Consider the following 20586-nt stretch of genomic DNA (forward strand, 5'->3'; position numbering starts at 1 on the left):
ACGGGGCTCAGTATTTCTTGAAGTAGGCAATCTTATTTAGTTTTACAGGGCTGGCAGGATGGATTCTACTAATCTGTTTATATACTGTGTACATGTGGACTTGTTTAACAAAAACTGGAGTTCTTACAAGCAGCTCTCTAGACTTCGTAGTTTAATTTGTTTGTGAACTATTGTATCTTGGACACCTTACTGTACTTTCAAAGTACCATCTCCTGACAGTTAAGTGGTTATAAGTATTGCCCATTTCTGTTTCTTTCTAACCTGTGTGTGGGTGTGCCATCAAGTCGCAGCTGACTTATGGCTACCCGACACACATTCAGAGATGGTTTGCCATTGCTTGCCTCCACGTGGGCTGAGAGAGTACTGAGAGAACTGTGACTGGCCCAAGGTCACCCAGCAGACTTGATGTGGAGGAGTGGGGAATCAAACCCGGTTCTGCAGATTAGAGTCTGCTGCTCTTAGCCACGACACCACACTGGCTTCTAACCTATGCTAGCACCAATTCTTTGAAAACAGATCTGTGGGGAACCAGGAAATTACAGGCCTGGTGCTCTAACTTATGTCTTAGGTAAATTGATGGGAAGGATTATTGAAGCCAGAATTGTTAAACATAAAACCACAAGCCTTGCTAAGGAAAAATCAGCCAAGCCTCTACAAAGTGAAGTCTGTATGGTTGCGCCCTTTGAGCCAGTCCAGCTGTTACGATAGCTTCTTTCTTACAAAGTCCTGCCTCAGGTTTGTTTTTTTGATGCTTTGGGAAGGTGTTAGGCATATTGATAGGGGTGATATGATGCCTTTGTGCCCTGTTTACGGACTTCCTTGAAGCATCTGACTGGCCACTGTTGAAAACAGTATGCTGGATGGAACCTGGGACTGATCTAGTAGGGTTCTTAAATCATTAAGGTAACTTTTAGTTAACTCCTCAAAAATATCTGGTTGAATATTACATCTTTAGTTCCCACGTAGCCTGAAAACTCACCCTTCTATCCTGTTCCCCACCCTCCCGCCCCCCGTGTGCCATCCTATACTGTTCAACCGAGCTTTTAACTTGCTGGTTTTCTTTATTCTTTAAGCTGTATTTGCTTGAGGATTTATAAAGCATGAAGGAATTATCTGTCACTGCTGATTTGTTCAGGAGGTCAGATTTCAGTACACCTTTGTTGCTCCATTGCCTCTTGTCCATCACCCCAGTTACTGTGAGAGACTCTGAACACTGTAAAGTACTGCACAGTTTCAACAAGGAAGGCCAATTTACCTGTTCCACACCCAGTCTGAAAACTTTGTTCAGATTTTGGAATTTAGGTTTTCTGTTTCAGGAGCTTGGCAAGTGTTTTGGGAGGTAAAGTGGATTCTCTGGTGTCGGGCTTAGTGTTCTGTATAGAACTTAACATGCATGTGCGCCATTAAAATGTGTGTGTGGCATGCATGTGTGCCATTAAAGTGTGCATGGCATGATGAGCTGGAGAGGCATGTGATTATCATGAAGTCCTGAAACAGTTGGTGTGATTTGGCCAGACTACATTCAGGAGAATGTTAGAATCATAGAGTTGGAAGGGACCACCAGGGTCATCTAGTCCAACCCCCTGCACAATGCAGGACATTCACAATTACCTCCCCCCACACCCCCAGTGACCCCTACTCCATGCCCAGAAGATGGCCAAGATGCCCTCCCTCCCATGATCTGCCTAAGGTCATAGAATCAGCATTGCTGACAGATGGCCATCGAACCTCTTCTTAAAAACCTCCAGGGAAGGAGAGCTTACCAGGAAGCCTGTTACATTGAGGAACCACTCTAACTGTTAGAAAATTCTTCCTAATGTCTAGACGGAAACTCTTTTGATTTAATTTCAGCCTGTTGGTTCTGGTCCGACCTTCTGGGGCAACAGAAAACAACTTGGCACTATCCTCTGTATGACAGGCCTTCGAGTACTTGAAGGTATTGTAGGTACTTTCATAGTGCTTAGCATCCTAGGGAGGTGGGTGGTGAGGATGGGGACAGGATGTGCAAACCTAAACAGAGCCATGCGTATCCGTCTCGGTGTGTCTTGCGTGGGTGTTCAGCCTTCCACAGGCATACATACCCACCTCATCTCTGAGCAAGCTCCCCATTGGCTCTGAGTTCACTGATACCTCCCTGGCCTTCAAAAGATCGTTGTTGTGGCTCTTGTGGGCAACGGTTCCTGTTGAGGGGCTATACCTATCATACACTGAAGCACGGCTTCCCTTGTCTTGATGTAGCTGTTCATATAAAGTTTTGGCATGGTTTGTGAGTGACCTCACAGCCCTCTGCTGCTTTTCCTGTGTTTTCCCAGATGATTGTAGGAGCAAGGTAATACATGAGATTAGACCTGAGGTGACATCACAGTACTGAATTTTGAATAATGGTTTCCCCTCTGTAATGGGAAGTTGGGAAGGAAAGTATAGAAAAAGGACCCATTACTGAAGAGCAGAACTCCGCAAATAATTAAGCCATTTTAATGACTGTGAAAATAATGATTTTGAGGTATGCCTGATATGACTATTGAAGTGGTAAGCATGAGGTGTTGATCTCAATAGAGGAAGAAAATGCCCTTAACTTCTTTGTCATGAAATGGGGGGCCTGCAAAATAGACCACGCTTTTTCATGCCTTGTTTATCAAAAGCCCAACCCACAACTAGCATTGAGCCCCACCTACATTATGGTGTGGGGCTGTTCCAGCACAATATGGTTGTGGGGTAATGAGGGCTGCTGAAACTGCCTTTATTCTCTTTGTTTGGAGAATCCTCAGCCCTGAGAAGTTTTATTTCTTCCCTCCTTGTCCTTCAGTAGAATATAATCTTTACAGACTATAAGATTATGCCTTTGCATCCTCAATTGTTTGAATTTATTTCAGCATTTGTCCTTTTCCCAGGGTTTTCTGAAGTTCTGGTCAGCTCCCCCTGTGTCTCCTATATCACCAGCACTTGTCCTAGATTTTAGCCCTACTATCCAGCATCTTGGATTCTGGATAGAGCTTATAGTTTGCCCAATTATGGTGCCCCAGTCTTTCTCAGTTCCCCAGCACTACCTCCTAATTTGCCCATGAATTCTGCTTAAACTGTAGTTTTCAGCATGTTTGGGCTTTTTTCCCCTAGAGGCATTTGTATCTCGACAGACCTCCTTTAACAAGTCATACAACACAATAGGTAATGCCTATCTGATTTTATGGTGCAAGTTGCCCATCACCAGCCTTGTCTGAACCCCCAAAGACTTTGCTTTCATGGGCATAACAAACTGAGTTTTTGGCCTGGTGTTTTAGGAGACTATGTAAAGGGCTCATTATGGGTTGTTACAGGGTGGCCCACCAGCACACATTTCAGTGAAATTGGGCAAGTGATCTTGGCTGATCCTGCAGAGTGAGGGATGTTGTGCGAACGAGAATGAAAAAGGTTTTAGGAAATGTTTATGGATACCACCTACTAGGGCATTTGACAAGGCATTCAAATAGGAAATGTTGAAAGCAGGCTGGTGTTGGGATACTGTAGAAGCCAATTACGAAATATGAATGACTTGGCTTTTATTATACTTGGACATAAAACACTGCAATATGTATGTCTAGCAATCTGTACAGCAAAGTAAATGGCTTTTGAGCACAGCATAGTCTGCCTCTGTTTCCCATTGGTAGGCCGCTTGTCTTTCAGGTTTTGAACAGGATTATGTATCATAGATTCCTGACAAACTCAACCCCTAAAAACAATTAAAAAGCACATTTCTAGACCTTGTTGAGGAGAGTTTTTTGAAAATCATTTAGGCTGTTCTGTTTCTCATGCTGCCACTCTTGCCCCTATGCTACCACTCGACAAAAAAAGAAAGAAAAGAAATTCTGAAGGCCTGGTTTAAAATAAAGCATGCAAATAGGACACATTTGTTTAACAGTTTTGAGTGTATTTGGGATATTTTGGGCCCGGTATGAGCAGCCCTGCTAATAATGATCATACTTGCAGCATCTGCTCTGAGGCTTGATGATTATTTAACAAATACAAGCATACCTCAGAGATATTGCGCATTCAGTTCCAGACCGCTGCAATAAAGCAGTTATCGCAATAAAGTGAGTTGCACAATTTTTTCGTTTCCCGTGCATATAGAAGTTTTGTTTACACTATACTGTAGTCTGTTAAGTCAATAAAGGAAGCCACAGCCTTTAATTTGCAAGATCTGAGCAAGGCTGTCAAAGATAGGACATTTTGGAGGACTTTCATTCATAGGGTTGCCATGAGTCGGAAGCGACTTGATGGCACTTAACACACACATTAAGTTTTAATGTGTTAAAACACGTTATGTTTTAAAAAGCAATGTACTGTAACAATAATGAAAGTTTGAAATATTGCAAGAATTACCAAAATGTGACACAGAGACACAAAGTAAGCACATGCTGTTTGAAGCTGGCACCCATAGACTTGCTTGAAAATGCGCTGCCTGCGAAGTGGAATAAAGTGAAGTGCAATAAAATGAGGTATGCTTGTACATTTTAAATATAATCTCTGAATTTATAGCCCGTGTAGCTTGACACAGGGAGCTGCAAGTTTGGGCTTGGAGTCTTTCTGATCAAACCCTCACTTCATTCACTAGTAACTTGCCATGAAAACCAGCAGTCGGGTTGGTCTTGGCAACAGAGTCTTTGGCCAAATATGTTGTTTGTCTATGGTCTGTAGTTTCGCTACCACAAAAGGTCTGTTGGTTAAACACACTCTACTGCTGTCAGAGTGCACGTCTTCTGTAAAACCTTGCACCAAAACAGAGATGGGTTTTTGGGAGGTTTGCGTGATCATCTTCGGCAAAAGAGAAGACCCCCCAAGGTTTTGAAATCTGAGGGGGTCTCCCCATTCCTGCACATGTTCTTTTATGAAGCGTGCATGAAAGCAGGTGTGTATTTTTTTGCTAGCTGAGTACCTTCACATCTGCACTGCTAGTTCACATGAACACTGCAGGTGTAGCATCTACTTTTCTATGTGACATTCCACAACGTCTTGTGTATGCCAGAATGGAGATTATAGATGTAGTCCTGATTTTGGGTACTGGAAGTTTAGAATTCTGTCCTGTTCCAGGCTTTGTCTTCCTGGGTCAATGTCCCAAAAAACAGCAGTGGAAAAGGCCAAAAGATCCTTTCGTCTGTTCCTTTCCCTTCACCAGCCTGTCTTCTTCCCCCATCAGCAAATGGTGCTCGTACAGTGAAATAAGGAGCCCCGTGGCGCAGAGTGGTAAGCTGCAAGTACTGCAGTCCAAAGCTCTGCTCACGACCTGAGTTCGATCCTGACGAAAGTCGGTTTCAGGTAGCCTGCTCAAGGTTGACTCAACCTTCCATCCTTCCGAGGTCGATCAAATGAGTACCCAGCTTGTTGGGGTAAAGGGAAGATGACTGGGGAAGGCACTGGCAAGCCACCCCGTAAACAATTCTGCCTATAAAATGTTGGGATGTGACATCACCCCATGGGTCAAGAATGACCCGATGCTTGCACAGGTTACCTTTACCTTGCCTAGGCTAGCCTGATCTCATCAGATCTCAGAAGTTATGCAGGGTTAGCCCAGGTTAGTATTTGGATGGGAGACCACCAAGGAATACAAGGGTTGCTGTGCAGAGGAAGGCACTGGCAAACTACCTCTGTTAGTCTCTTGCCATGAAAACCCCAAAAGGGGTTGCCATAAGTCGGCTGCGACTTGAAGGCACTTTACACACACACACACACACACACACACACACACACAATGAAATAACTCCAAGTCAACTTTTGCTGCTGATGTTATTAGTCCTTTGCAGAAATTTCCATTACTCTTTTACTTTGGTGTTCCAGGTTAGTTGGTTATCTGGCCGGCTACATAAATTTCTCCAGCTTTACTGTTAGGGTTAAACAAATCTTTAAATGCAAGGTGTAAACAGGTCTCTGAGAATATCAGTTAGGAACAATTTCTTCTGTTGAGGCCAAGGCCTTAGAGGTTTCCGTTCTCTTGGCTTTCCACACTGTCCAGTTCCGTCACTAAGACTGAGTTCATTTCAGTGCTTCTGTCAACTTGCTGACCGAAGAAGCAGAAACACCACTGTATTATTATCTTAGGTGCTGTGGAGCACAGGCAGGAGGTTGCTGCTGCAGTTGTCTTGTTTGGGGGCTTCCTAAAAGCACCTGGTTGGCCACTGTGTGAACAGACTGCTGGACTTGATGGGCCTTGGTCTGTTCCAGCAGGGCTTTTCTTATGTTCTCATGCTCTTACGTAGGGCGAATTCAGCCTTTCCTCGGATTTGTACCAGAGCAGATGTTGGATATTGCTTAATACGGAGGAAATTTTAAAATACACTGCAGGTGACTAGTAGTGTCCTATATGAGAAGTCATCAGTCTGTTTGAATGCTTATTGAAGAATTTGCACAGATGCCGTGGGAGTCAGGGTTGGTCCTTGTCAGTAAAAAGCCAATCATTAACGCAAGAGCAGGATCTCTGGCTGGGGGTAGCTCACTACAGCTTCAGAGTCCCCTCTGGTAATAAGAATTGATGGTTGGCCGGCCTAGTTCCACTCAACCAAGAAACATAGCTTTGGGCTTCTTTTATTTCAAGCTGTGTTTAATAATTGGGGTGGCTGCTACAGGAGTTTCATTCTTTTATCAGTCCTTCACAAAAGCCCACCGATAGCAACACTTCACATGTAAATGATGAAGGGTGTCAAATGCTTTTCATTATTTATTCTTTTGGGAGAGTCCTGAGTTTTCTGGTTGTAGCATCTAACCTTAAATGGAGAGCCAGCGTGGTGTAGTGGTTAAGAGCAGTGGTTTGGAGCGGTGGAGTCTGATCTGGAGAACCAGGTTTGATTCCCCACTCCTCCACATTGGAGATGGAGAGATGGTGAACTGGGTTGGTTTCCCCACTCCTACACAGGAAGCCAGCTGGGTGACCTTGGGCTAGTCACACTCTCTCAGCCCCACCTACCTCACAGGGTGTCCGTTGTGGGGAGGGGAAGGGAAGGTGATTGTAGGTTTGAGTCTCCCTTAAGTGGTAGAGAAAGTCGGCATATAAAAACCAACTCTTCTTCTAAGCTAATTTGCCTTCTCCAGTCCTTGACGTGGCTACAGAGATACAGAGCCTGTTACTCTTTGCCCTTGGGGCTCTTTCTGGTTCTTGCCACTCCCTAGTCCAGAATATAAAACACTGAATTGTGTCTTCGTATTGTGTGATTCCTCCCAACCCCCGAACCCCCACTTTTCAGCACACCTTAGCTCTAAGTAAATGTTTTCAGGATTAAAACAGTCTGCTCTGGCCACCGGTGAGAAGCACAGCCAGAAAGCCGCAGCACAAAACGAACAAACTGTTTTCCGAATGGGTTACTGACCCTCAATATGGGAACAGCAAGTTCCCAGCCCCCCATTTCTGATGTTCACATCTAAACAAGGATGATACTGAAATGCAGCCGTGCAAATAAAAACACAGTTTTTTTTTAAAAAAAAACCCAACATACCTGCCCACGCATACCTGCGTTAGTCATTCTTGGCACATCAAAGTCCTAAAACAAACAAGCACGGATGATTTTTTCTCATTAAAAAAAACTAAACCAGACAGATCGCAGGTAGCTGTGTGGGTTCAAAGCAAAATCTAGAACCCAAAGCCGCGTGACACCTTTTCTTAGTGTCAGACAAAATAACACAGAGCAGCATGGGAGGGTAGCCCTGTTGGTCTGCAGTAGAAGAGCTAGATTAGAGTACAGCAGCACTTTAAAGACCGACAGGATTTCCCAGGAATAAGATTTCAAAGCTCTGACAAAGGGAACTTTGACTCTCAAAAGCTTATACCCCGAATATCTTCTTTGTCTCTAAGGTGCTACTGAACTCGAATCTAACAAAACAGTGTGCAAGCTTTCCAAGTTCTCCAGAATTCTCCACCAGGCAGCCATTTAAAAGAGGGAGGAGGGAGAAAAGCAGATGTTTCAGGCTCTGACCTTAAGGCCTTTTGTCTGCGTTCTGTGTATGCCAAGCAGTTCTAGATAGATAAAGTGGGGCTGGGTGAAATGGTATCACCAGGCTGTGCTTTTGGCCTTCCGGGAGAAAGAATCTGTCGGCATTCTATACACCATGCAGACAAGAAGCCTTAAGGTGGGGGATGGAAACATCTGTGCTCCCCCCACCTCAAATGGATGAAGACTTCTGGAGAGCTCAAACACACACTTAATAAGAGGGGTTACATGGCTTTTGTGCCTTGCATTTAATCTATAAAAGCTTCCTTGCCTGTTTGCCTGGAATTGATTGTTCTGCTCTGTAGGAAGCTACGTGAGTAACTGTCCACACGTATTGTCTCTGTGCAGTTGTATTGAATTTGCTGAAGTGTGTGTCTGGGCCCATCTTTGTTGGTCTCACAGAACTGATGAAATAGTAAGTCCATGTTAAGGATGCCCTGTGGCTGCTTTTATAAACCTACTTGGAAGCTCAGTTCAGATTTACGAGTGGAGCTTGGTTTAGAACCGCTTCTTGGTGTTTCCATTCTGCCCTTTCAGCTTTGTAAGGTTAACAGACTTTCCTGTAGGCCCGGCAGCCTTTGGCAGTGGGAGGAGGGCTGTCAGTGCGGCCTGCCGAGTCGAACATTGTTCCAAACTGCGGCTTGCAAACTTGCTTCGAAGTATGGGGTTTTCTAAAATTGTGTTTTGTTTGCTGTTAGCCAGTCAAATCCAGTAACCTCGTGGCCGTCAGATGTTCTAGTACGAAGCCAAGAACGCAACTGTGAGTAGGTGGCAACTCACCTTTACAAAAAAGAAATCATTGTGTTGTTTTGATTTGTTAGCACAAGTAGGAGTGGAGGTCTGCTTTCACCCCCTGCTCTTGTAGCGGTTGAGGCAAACTTAATGCCATCCCAAAACGTCTGCTGGCCACCGGCTATAACTACAGACATCTCTGAACAGGAACAGGTGGTGGCAAAAGATACTACCTGTGACTCCATCTTACTTGCCACAGGCACTAAGAAGATTTGATTGGCTATCTTGTAAAACTCCTATGGGGGACTGCATTCAAGTCATGCCAGGTTTTCTTGAAAAATTGCTTTCAGAGTTTCATAACTTAATTTGTTTTTGTAAGCTTTTATCAGCACAAGTATCAAACTTGTTGGTGGTTACGAGTATCTCTCTTCTTATTGGTTCTCATAAAGTTAAAGCTTTGACAGTACTTAGCCAGTCAACTGACCAGATCCTATTTTGACTAGTCAAAAATCCAACCCTAGCTTTGACAAGTGGCTTTTGCGATCCATTGGTTGGATCTAACCAGCTTTTTCAATCTGTCTCATCCAATCCCCTTTCTTACAGCCCCCTGTCCCTTGTGGCTTTTGTCCGTATAGGTCCCATGGTCTCCAGGGTAGTCTTTGGAGTGGCCACTCTTCTTCACCAGCAAAAAGGCTGGTTAGATGCAGCCCCATGGTTTGTCAATTCAAGCATCATGCCAAATTATAGTTGTGCTCTGTTTGAAATGAATCAGATGGTGATGATACATAGCTGAAGTCCTATTCCTAATAGCTGAGTCCTAATGGTGAATTCTTGAAATGAACAAAAACTAAGTTTTGTTCCTGATCACGTTCTCGCAAACAGCCCAGTTTGCCCACAACTTTGTGGTAAAGTTTTGCTGTGCAGAAATAGTCTCTTGAGCAAATGTTAATAAAGTAGAAAGTAAGAAGGAGGCTTAAACAGCAGGTGGTTGAAAATCTTTTCCTTTCCCCAACAACAAATGCTGCTCATGAGTAGCATGGTCTCTTTTCAAGCCTTGTTAAATAAGGACTGGGCTAATTGGATTACAGAAGAAAGAATCTAGTTGTAAACTCTCTCCCTCTTATGCCAAGGTATTACCGTAATTTTCCCCCCAGTGATATGCAGGAATGTATTCACCCTGCAGATGTGCAGACACTAGAGTACATTTTATGCCAATAAAGGTTATATATACTATGCACTAGAGTACGAGGAACCTTGTTATCGTCAATGCGGTTTTTGTTGAATGGAACTTTTAAAAATTAGTGGGTAATGCCACAGCATTTGTAGAAATGGAGATAAATTTGGAAGCATGGCAAATAATAGACCAGTGTGATATTGTGGTTAAAGCGTTGGAATAAGACAGCGAGATCTGGTTTCGAACCCTTACTCTGTCTTGAAGCTCTCTAGGTGACCTGGGGTTAGTCATGCTCTCCACCTAACTTATCTAGCAGAGTTGTTCTGAGAAGATAAGGGAGGAGGGGAGAGCTATATATACCACTCTGATCTCCTTGGAGATAGGGTGTGGTAAAAGGGAGATTGTTGATTCAGGCCAGCTTTGGTAGGTCCAGTCTTCAGAACAAAGCTTTCCTGCTTAGACTCATCTCAATGACATGATCATGCTACCTCACCTTGAAGTGGCAAAAGAGGCATGAGGTTGTTTCTTCCCCTGAGGTTTCTAAACACTTTAATTGCATACAGTTCCCCCCCTTCTCTTTCCGTTCTTCCACATGCTTCTAATCTCTTCCCTTAGCTTGGCTCAGGGGGAATTTTCTTTGGCAAATCACTGGGGATATTCCAAAATAAGACAGTTTCTTCAAAAAGATGTTGTTCTTTCATTAAAAAAAGAAAGTTAACAAATCCGTAGTGAAAGAATCACAAAGGTAAAGCTCTTCTTTGTTAGGTTTCTTTTTGTACTCTTGAGCGCCAGAGAGCTGAAGGAGGAACATTCATGTATTCCTTAGACCCTTGGAAATATCTGAAAGCGATGCCTGCTCCTTTTTCCTCAACCTAGGGAGGCACTTGTCAGCCGTGGGATAGAGTAGCCTTCTTCGGCAGAATCACTAAACTGCCTACCTTGTCCAGTATTCTTGTGAGTAAGCTCCCAAGCAGGGCAAAGACGGTGATAGCCTTCTGCTAGAAACGTGCTGTTTTGTTGGGTTAAAACTGGGACTATCTGAAGCCACATGCATCCCTGACTAGAATGCAATTCAGAATGGTGGTTTTGACTATATGGGTACAAAGTGCCCTTTTGACCGTGATGTTTACAACGAAGAATAAGAAGAGTTGGTTTTTATATGCTGACTTTCTCTACCACTTAAGGGAGAATCAAACTGGCTTACAATCACCTTCCCTTCCCCTCCCCACAACAGACACCCTGTGAGGTAGGTGGGGCTGAGAGAGCTGTGACCCAAGGTCACCCAGCTGGTTTCCTGTGTAGGAGCGGGAAAACAAATCCAGTTCACCAGATCAGCCTCCGCTGCTCAGGTGGAGGAGTGGGGAATCAAACCCGGTTCTCCAGATCAGAGACCACCGCTCCAAACCACTGCTCTTAACCACTACACAACGCTAGGCGAAGACCCAACTCACAGGGCTGTTGCATGAATAAAGGAGTTAAAGCGTCGTAAATCAATTTGCGGTGTTAAAAAGGATGATGGAAAACAGCTTATCAAGTTCCAGCGTTTTTTTATTTATTATAAACTTTAAGGCCTGAAATTCGTGAAGTCTGATGTGACCTCCCCTTTCTCCTCCGCCGCCCCCCCTCCAGTTTCTGTGATCCAGGCAGACTGCCCTGATGTATTGCCAAAGTCTTGTGATTCTAGAGGTTGCCTGGAAACCGGGTGAAAAGTTTTGGCCTTTGCAGCAGCAGTGGCAGCAGCAGCAGGGTTGAAAAGGGAAATGAGGCGTCGCCACATTACTATTTGCTTCTCTCGTTTTTTCCCCTCCATCTGGTTGTTCAGAGAGTTCTTTGCCACCGTGAACTTCAGCTGTAGTTAGGGAGACTTGCAAACATGCAGGCACAAGGAACCGCCTTCCTGGCCGGGTCTCTCAGAGGGCACAGGAGAGAAGACGCCCGTACCACATGCAAAATCATGCTGCCGGGTGCCCGTGTTACTTAATCCACAATGTCGTCCACTCTTGGTACTGTAGGTACTAATGTAGTTTAATATCCCTACTTTATGCATTGAAAGGGGGTGTATACATGTGTGTGGGGGAGTTGAGTCTTCTTTTGAATCACTGTGCCATACTCCTGATCTGGATGAGTTATAGGGGTTCTCAACCTATGGGATGGGCCCTCCTGGAAGCATGTAGGGCACCGGGAATGGGGTGATGCCAAGTTTACAGGGAAGGGTAGGATCATGTATCAGGTGGGACTGTTTCACAGGATCCTCATGGATTTACATTGGATTTGTGGAGGGGACAATTATAGGTCTTACTAGCATGTGGGTTCATCCCTCTAACTTTTTTGGGGGGGATGTTTCCCCTTTGTCCTTCTCCCACCTTCTGCAGCAAGCCATGTTCTGGAAGTTTGACCTCCACACGACCTCTCACATCGACACCCTCTTGGAGCGTGGCAACGTGACCCTCTTTGAGCTTCTGGACGAAGAGGATGTGCTGCAGGAGTGCAAGGTGGTCAACCGAAAGCTGGTGGACTTCCTGGTGCAGCCCGAGCACATGGAAGCGCTGGTCACGTGCGTGACCGAGGAGCCCCCGGGAGATGTGGATGAGAGAGTGCGCTACAAGTAAGTGGGGGGGTGTGTGTTTGTGGCGTTAGAACATCTGGAGGAGAGAAGCAGCAGCGTCTGTTCACAAGTAACGTGTTTCTCCCTGGATACCGATGGAACGCCCGTCCTTCAGGTTTCTCCAGGAGAAATGTTGTCAGGTTCATCTTCCCCTCTCTTGTTTCTTCAGTGCCTTAACTGCTTGTGCCCTCTGCCCACTGCAGGGTTTTTATGTTGCAAGGTGGGTTGTGAATCATTTGGTTGTTTTTTAAAAAATTGTTAGACTGAAAAATGACAAGATAGTATCTTAATTAAAAGAGTGCCTCCTCCCCTGTCTAGCTCTCCTCCCTTCTCTTTCTCCCACTCTTTCTTTGAGGAGCTCAGAGGATTTTACGTGGTTTTCTCCTTCCTCCATTTTATCCTCACCGCAACCCCTGGGGGGAGGTTATATGCATTCAATATGCAAATCATCCCTCAACTATTATATGGAAGTTCAGTCTGGATTCTAGACATCAAGGAGAATATTGATCTCCTATTGTGTCAATTTCTGCTGTGCATTACAGGAGCACAGAGATGTATAACTGGAGTTAGCCTAAGATTAGAGTTAGGCCAAGGCTCTGTTGAAGCCAAAGCATGGCTGCAAGCCTTTAAATGTCACCTAAAAACTATATTCGCGACGGCGAAGGATGGCCTTATCTATTAACTGAAACAAGATCACTTCAGCACCTGTTGGATGCAAGAAATCAATCAAAATTACAACTTACAGCAACCCGAGGAGTAGGTTGGACTGATAGAAAGCGACTGGGTCAAGATGGTCTTCATGACTGAGTGGGGATTTGAACTCATGACTTCCTTTGTCCTTAGCAGGCACTCTAAACACCATACCGCATAGGGTCTCTGAAGCTTAATAGCAGTACCTGAGGCTTTCCTTCCAACATGCCAGATTAGTATCTATGAGAAGCAGGGAGCTTCCAGCTGTAGCTCTGGAACACCTTTCCAAGAGTAGCTTCTTTTGGTCCTCTTGCTGATGTCATTCTGTATGAGGACCAAAGCGCAGTTGCTTTGCCATACCTTGGGGAGGAAACGCCAGTGGATTCTGCTAGTTTATTTATATACCACTTCTTCGGTATATAATTCACAAGGCAGCGTATAGTCATTAAATATAAAACCAATAACAAAAGCAGCCAGCACCAATAAACAAAAATGCAGCTAGGCTAAACAACTTATTCTGAAACATTAGGCTGCAAGCAAAATCCAGTGGAAGAACTGAAAAGCCTTCCAAAAAAGAAAACTTTGTTTGGGAGCAAAAAATGTCAGGGAAGGTACAGGAAGAGGGGAAGGGCATTTTAAAGCTTGGGGACCACCACTGAAAAAGGCCTCGTGTGTCTTGGGCACACATCTCTCCTCTGAGGTTAAGGTGGCATGAAGAAGGGTTTGGGACAATGGCCACGGTGCCCAAGAAGGACTGTATGGGAAGAAATGGTTCTGTCGTTGGCACGTCTCTAAAACATGGGAGTTTGTTGACTGACTAGAAGCTTGTTGTCCTGAGGTAGCACATTGGCAATAAGGGTAAGATGGTGGTTTTAATCAGTCTTAGGGTTGCGCTGAAATCCTGGGTATTAAGTTGGGTTGGTCGACCACTGAATCACCAGAGAAGGGGGATCCGAGCACCTCGACTTCTGAATGTTGGAGATCACTACATGGCAACTGTTGGAGCAACCTTCCTGCAATTTAATTACCAGCGACACTTTTGGAGGGAAGAGCCTGAGGGCTTGGTAATAAGAGGCGCAAGGTTGGAGTTGCCAATCCCGAGGTCACTGCTGAGTTGTCAGGCTGAGTAAATGCTTCCTAGGGGGGAGAAGGAAGAAGAGTTGGTTTTTATATGCTGACTTTCTCTACCGCTTAAGGAAAAAGCAAACCGGCTTGCAATCACGTTCCCTTCCCCTCCCCACAACAGACACCCTGTGAGGTAGGTGGGGCTGAGAGAGTTCTAAGAGAGCTGTGACTTGGCCAGGGTCACCCAGCTGGCTTCATGTGGAGGGGGGGGGAACCAACCCAGTTCACCAGATTAGCCTCCGGAGTGTAGTGTGTGTTTGTGGGGGTCATTGCCCACTACAAAAGATCAGGATTTTTGGCGGGGCGGGGGGGGGGGGAGATAGACTGTAGACCTGAGAGCAAGGCTGTGCTCATCCTCTTGCGTGTAATCACTGTCTTGATTATGGGTGTGGAACTCCTCAGTCAAATGGTTTTAGCAGTTTCACATACCTTTGTATGGTTATCAAGATGGACTTGGCAATGGGCGGGTAATGCACGAGGCAACCTCAGATGCCAAAGAGCAGGTTTCCTATTTGACAGTCCTTCAACTTCTGCTGAACCCTGATTTGCATAATTTATGCAGGTTGCAGGATGTTGTGGACCGCAGTTCCCCTTGACGCGGAGCTTCTTTAAAAATCAGATCGGAGAACATACACCTGTATGTGGCATAATGTTATGCATCTCAGTATTGGAAACTCCGAAACCTGCCAGCCAGGAGGGCAGCACGAAACTGACAGGGTGGAGGGAGTTGTAAAGCAGTCAAGAAGAAGAGGCTGGCTGAGCTATTCATGCAGCGGGGCTGTGCATCCTTAAAATCTCCAACCCTTCCTTTTCTTCCCACCTCTCCTCCAGGTACCCAAGCGTATCATGCGAGATCCTGACGTCGGACGTCACTCAAATAAATGACGCTTTGGGTGAGGACGAGTCCCTCCTGCGGCGTCTCTACAGTTTCCTCCAGACGGGCGGCATTCTCAACCCCCTGCTGGCCAGTTTCTTTAGCAAGGTCATGGGGATCCTGATCAACCGCAAGACGGATCAGGTAGTGTCTCACATACTCTTTGACCTGCCAGGACCTTTCCCCTCCTCAGGAGCTGTGCAGGTTGCTCCCTAGTCTACCCATTAATGCCTTCAGTCCTCCCTAAGGCCAGCATCTTAGAATCTTGTGAAGTCGGCAGAATCCTGGGAAACTGCACTCGTAATGGATATGTGGTGGATGTTTCTTTCAAGTGCACCCTTAGGTGGGAACAGCTGGTACTGAGTGCTTTTAGGGAGCCTGTAGGCTCCTGAGCATGTTTTCAGACACGCTAAATACCAGCTGTTGCTGTGCCAGGATGCATTCAGGAGGGACTTGGAAATGGCCAGTCTGAAGAAGAGGAGGGTGGGGCGTGGGGTCACGATTGCTCTCTTTAAGTTCTTGAAGGGCTGTCGCTTAGAGGAGGGCAGGGAGCTGTTCCTGTTGGCAGCAGTGGGTGGGACTCGCAATAATGGGTTTTAAATACTGGGCTGAAAGGTACTGGGTGGATATTAGGGGGAAAAGCTTTTACAGTAAGAGTTGTTCAGCAGTGAAATTGGCTACCTGGGGAGGTGGTGAGCTCTGTCTCTCCACTGGCAGTCTTTAAGCAGCGGCTGGACAAACACTTGTGAGGGATGCTCTAGGCTGATCCTGCATTGAGCAGGGGGTTGGACTAGTTGGCCTGTATGGCCTCTTCCAACTCTGTTTCTGTGATTCTTTCTGGGAGCGTGTGCGGCATTAGAGCCGGGGATGCTCCTCTGTGATGGCCTGTATGGCCCCTTCCAACTCTATAATTCTGTGATTCTTTCTCGGAGCGTGTGCGGCATTAGAGCCAGGGATGCTCCTCTGTGATGGCCTGTATGGCCCCTTACAACTCTATGATTCTATCTATTCTAATATTTATTTGAAGATGTAATTCAGTGTCATGATGTGTTTAACCAGACCTTAGTTAGTGTGGATTACATTTTAACCTTGGGCCAGCCTTCCTAGGCACTGGCCAGACTCAGCCCTGCTTAGCTTCAGCAAGGTTTCTGCATTATGACACTATGTGTGAGTAGCTCTCCTAGCGGTGGGTCTTTCTCACGTAGTTGATACAACCACAGAGGGTCACCTGTTCCAGGTACGGCCCGTCGTTCCTGCCCTTCCCCCCCTCCTCTTCCTCTGCTAACTCGCATGACTGTCCTCTAGATAGTTGCCTTCCTGCGCAAGAAGGACGACTTCGTCAACCTGCTGCTGCGCCACATCGGTACCTCGGCCATCATGGACCTCCTGTTGCGGCTCCTCACCTGCGTTGAGCAGCCGCAGCTCAGGCAAGATGTGTTCAATGTAAGGGTCTTGCTGCAGGCACTCCTATCTCTCTCGCTCTGTCTCTCCCCACTTCCTCCAAAGAACAAGCAACATGAGTTTGTGTTTGGGCTGCTTGGTGATCTTGGGGCCCTGCATCCAGAAATAAGCTACCAATCACTTCACCTTATAGCCCTTTTATCCTGTATTTGTCGCTTTTGCTGGAGCAATAGGAGGAGGGTTAGCGTTTACATGGGTTTATCTGGAGAATATCGATTGAGAGATTCAAAACAGGCAAAAGGGAGTATTTCTTCACATGATGCATAGTTAAATTGGGGAGTAGGGTCCGTGGCTCAATGGTAGAGCATCTGCTTGGCATGCAAAAGGTCCCAGCTTCAATCCCCAGCATCTCCAGTTAAAGGAATTAGGCAAGTAGGTGATGTGAAAGACCTCTGCCTGAGACCCTGGAAAGCCGCTGCCGGTCTGAGTATACAATACTGACTTTGATGGACCAAGGGTCTGATTCAGTTTAAGGCTGCTTCATGTGTAGATTGTGGAACTCCCTGCCCCACAGGATGTGGTGATGGCCGCCAACTTGGAAGGCTTTAAGAGGGGAGCAGACCTGTTCATGGAGGATAGGGCTATCCATGGCTACTAGTGAAAATGGATACTAGTCATGATACATACCTCCCCCCCCCCGTTGTTGTTGTTCATTATTAGGGCTTTCCTAGTGTATGTACAAAGAGGATTTCCAGGGTATGGGTGGAGCATAAGAGACAAGACTGAGGGCTATAATGGACTGGGGTGTGAATATTTCTGTCCTTGAGCAGGTATCATTGGAGGACTGTTTCAAAGGATACTTGCTGAATCTCACCATCCTTGTGTTGATGCTCGCTTTTTCTCCCCCCCCCTTCAAGTGGCTTAACGAAGAGAAGATTGTTCAGAGGCTTATTGGGATGATCCACCCTTCAAAAGATGACAATGTAAGTAGCAAATGTGTCCTGCTTCTGTCCTCAGGGCTTGGGTTAAACCATATGGGATGCAGTTGACCAGGTTAGATCCCCGGCATCTCCAGGCAAGTAGGTGATGTGAAAGACCTCTGCCTGAGACCATGGAGAGCCACTGCCAGTCTGGGTAGACAGTACTGACTTTGATGGACCAAGGGTCCGATTCAATATGAGGCAGCTTCATATGTCATTCATATGTCATCTGACTAAATCTCTACCTTTTTTTAGCTGCTAAGCAGTAATCTCGGGCTGGGGAGGGGTGCTTTTCCTGAACTCACATTGACTGTTGGAGATGCTATTTGAGCTGATGGTCAGGTTTTCCCCACAGACGAAAATGGCAGATCCGGGATCTGTTTGAAGTTGTGGTGGGGAAATTGTGTGCAGAGGAGGAGCTAAATTCCTCTCCTGTGTAAACACACACCCTGCAGTTCTGTTAATGGATTTTCGGATTTCGGGTTCGCTTCGACTTGTTCTACATGTAGGAGTCAGACCTTGAAACTTCTCTGATCTCAGTGGGCATGCCATATAGCAGAGAATAAAAGGTGCTGGGTTGGCTGTGGTGGAATTAAGCAACCGGATCTTATACGTGCATTTATTTAGAATTGTCCCACTGAGTTGGATAGCTTGCTTAGGACTGCACTCTTATTGCCCTGTTGGCTGCCACTCGGAACCTGAGATCTCTTGAACTAATAGATCTACAAGAAGATATCTGTTTTATCTGGCATATTAGCCCCAAATAAAATTTATTCTACAAGAAGCCAGAAATATGCAAATCAGTGAAACCTATACAGTCTTCTGCATATTGTATTCCCCATTCTAAGCTTGATATTTGGTAATTTTGGGAATAATTATAGCAAGGTGCAATCAGAATCTGGCAAAGGTTAAAATACTTCTTTTCTTTCACAAATATTGAGAACCAGGCTAGTCTCAAATGTCACCACAAGCCCAAACTGTTTTAAACTTATTAACTTTCCTCACTTCTGATAAGGAATGATGGGAAGTAAAATTTGGTTACTGCCAACTTTTAGGGTTAGACCAACCAGGTTTTCCACTGGTGAAAAAGAGAGGCGGGGGTCCCCTTTGACCAACTAAAAGACCGTGCTGGAGATCATATGATCTGCAAGGAAAAAAGACCATGTGGGATGGAAGCTGTAACAAGGAGTGGAGTGAGACTGAGCGAAAAAGCTGGATGGATCCAACCCAGCCGTTAGCTATACCTGGGTCCTTCCCCGCCCCCATGCAGTTTTTTGAACAGAAGATAAGGATTCACAATCCAAACTACTCTGTGTGTTTCCCTGAATGTAAGGCAGCAGAAAGAAATTCGTGACTAAATATTAGCGAAACGAACTTCAGTTTTTAAGTGTAGCCCAGAAGAGAGAAAAGGTGAAATTCTCAAGGTGTGGCATGATTAAAGATGGATTGGATACCTCCATCTGTCAAAAGTGCTGCTGCTTGTGAGGTCAGGCTTGGTAATGCCTTTTCTCTCTGTTTTCTCTCTTGTGCGCCACTCAGCAACATTCCAACGCTTCGCAGTCCCTGTGCGACATCATCCGGCTGAGCCGTGAGCAGATGATCCAAATCCAGGATAGTCCCGAGCCTGACCAGCTATTGGCCACGCTCGAGAAGTGAGTGCCAAACTGGTGGCAAAACCAGCTGCCGGGGTTGGGGGGAGAGGTTCTCCTACATTTCAGCCGGAAAGAGTTACCTCTCTAATGCTGAAATGAATATGGGCCTTCTCCTTTTCTGTATTTGTGGCAGTGTGTTCAGTCAGGAGCTAGGCGGTAGTTTAACTTGTACACTCTGTGGATTTTTGCAACTGTTAAATATTTTTTTTACTTCAACGAGATCCTTAAATCAAAATTCACCTCGTTCTGTAAAGCTGGCCCATCTTCCTCGTGCCAGCATGGGGTAGTGGTTAAGCACGGTGGGCTCTAATCTAGAGAAACGGCTTTGATTCCCCCACTCCTCCACATGAGCGGCGGACGCTAATCTGGTGAACCGGGTTGGTTTCCCCACTCCTCCACATGAAGCCAGGTGGGTGGCCTTGGGCTAGTCACAGCTCTTAGAGCTCTCTCAGCCCCACCTACCTCACAGGGTGTCTGTTGTGGGGAAGGGAAGCCGGTTTGCTTCTTCCTTAACTGGTAGAGAAAGTCGGCATATAAAAACCAACTCTTCTTCTTCTATCTGGTGTTCCTCATCTGAGTTGCTATAAACCATGTCCAAAGCTAGAAGTTTCCTCCCTCTGGCATGGGTATGATCTTAACACTGGAGATTTCTTACTGGCTCTCAGATGGGACAGCCTATTAAGAGCTTGTCAGGACTTCAGAGAACTCTCTGTGTAACTCCAATCAGCTTGCTGTCCTTTCTGCACAATTATTTGTCCCGCACTGTAGAGGTAAGGAGGAACAAGGGGTAAGAATAAGTTATCCTTCCTGCCCCAAGTCTTTGGAACATGCTAAGGTGTTTTTGTAACAAAACAAGCTGTGAGGGGGTGACTACAGCTTGACTTCCAAGTGTGTGGTAACCACCGCGATTCTCTCTGATGTCCAGGCAGGAGACGATTGAGCAGTTGCTAAGCAATATGCTGGATGGAGAGCGGAGTGAATCCGTCATCGTCAATGGCATCCAGGTCTTGCTGACCCTGCTGGAGCCGCGCAGACCCAGGTGTGTGCATATGGCTGCTGGATAGGTGGGGAGGGGTTTGCTGTTTACGTTTAAATTGTGGAACTCCCTGCCCCAGGATGTGGTGATGTCTGCCAGCTTGGAAGGCTTTAAGAGGGGAGTGGACGTGTTCATGGAGCAGAGGGCTATTCATGGCTACTAGCAAAAATGGATAGTAGTCATGATGCATACCTATTCTCTCCAGGGTCAGAGGAGCATGCCTATTATATTAGATGCTTTGGAACACAGGCAGGACAATTCTGCTGCAGTTGTCTTGTTTGTGGGCTTCCTAGAGGCCCCTGGTTGGCCACTGTGTGAACAGACTGCTGAACTTGATGGACCTTGGTCCAATCCGCCATGGCCGTTCT

The 20586-nt window shown here is 45.9% G+C and overlaps 1 protein-coding gene across 1 annotated transcript in view; it reads left to right on the top strand.

The window, feature by feature from the left end:
- The window catches only part of PPP6R1 (protein phosphatase 6 regulatory subunit 1), a 50122-nt gene that overhangs the window by 7125 nt on the left and 22411 nt on the right, over positions 1–20586 (top strand). Inside the window, exons 2-7 of the mRNA XM_056864016.1 lie at positions 12228–12460; positions 15107–15293; positions 16455–16592; positions 17468–17533; positions 19070–19182; positions 20108–20221. Of these exons, the coding sequence (XP_056719994.1) occupies positions 12234–12460; positions 15107–15293; positions 16455–16592; positions 17468–17533; positions 19070–19182; positions 20108–20221 (845 nt within the window). The 5' untranslated portion in view covers positions 12228–12233. The remainder of the gene's footprint in view (positions 1–12227; positions 12461–15106; positions 15294–16454; positions 16593–17467; positions 17534–19069; positions 19183–20107; positions 20222–20586) is intronic.

Source organism: Euleptes europaea, chromosome 18 (assembly GCF_029931775.1).
Source record: "Euleptes europaea isolate rEulEur1 chromosome 18, rEulEur1.hap1, whole genome shotgun sequence".
NCBI lineage: Eukaryota > Metazoa > Chordata > Lepidosauria > Squamata > Sphaerodactylidae > Euleptes > Euleptes europaea.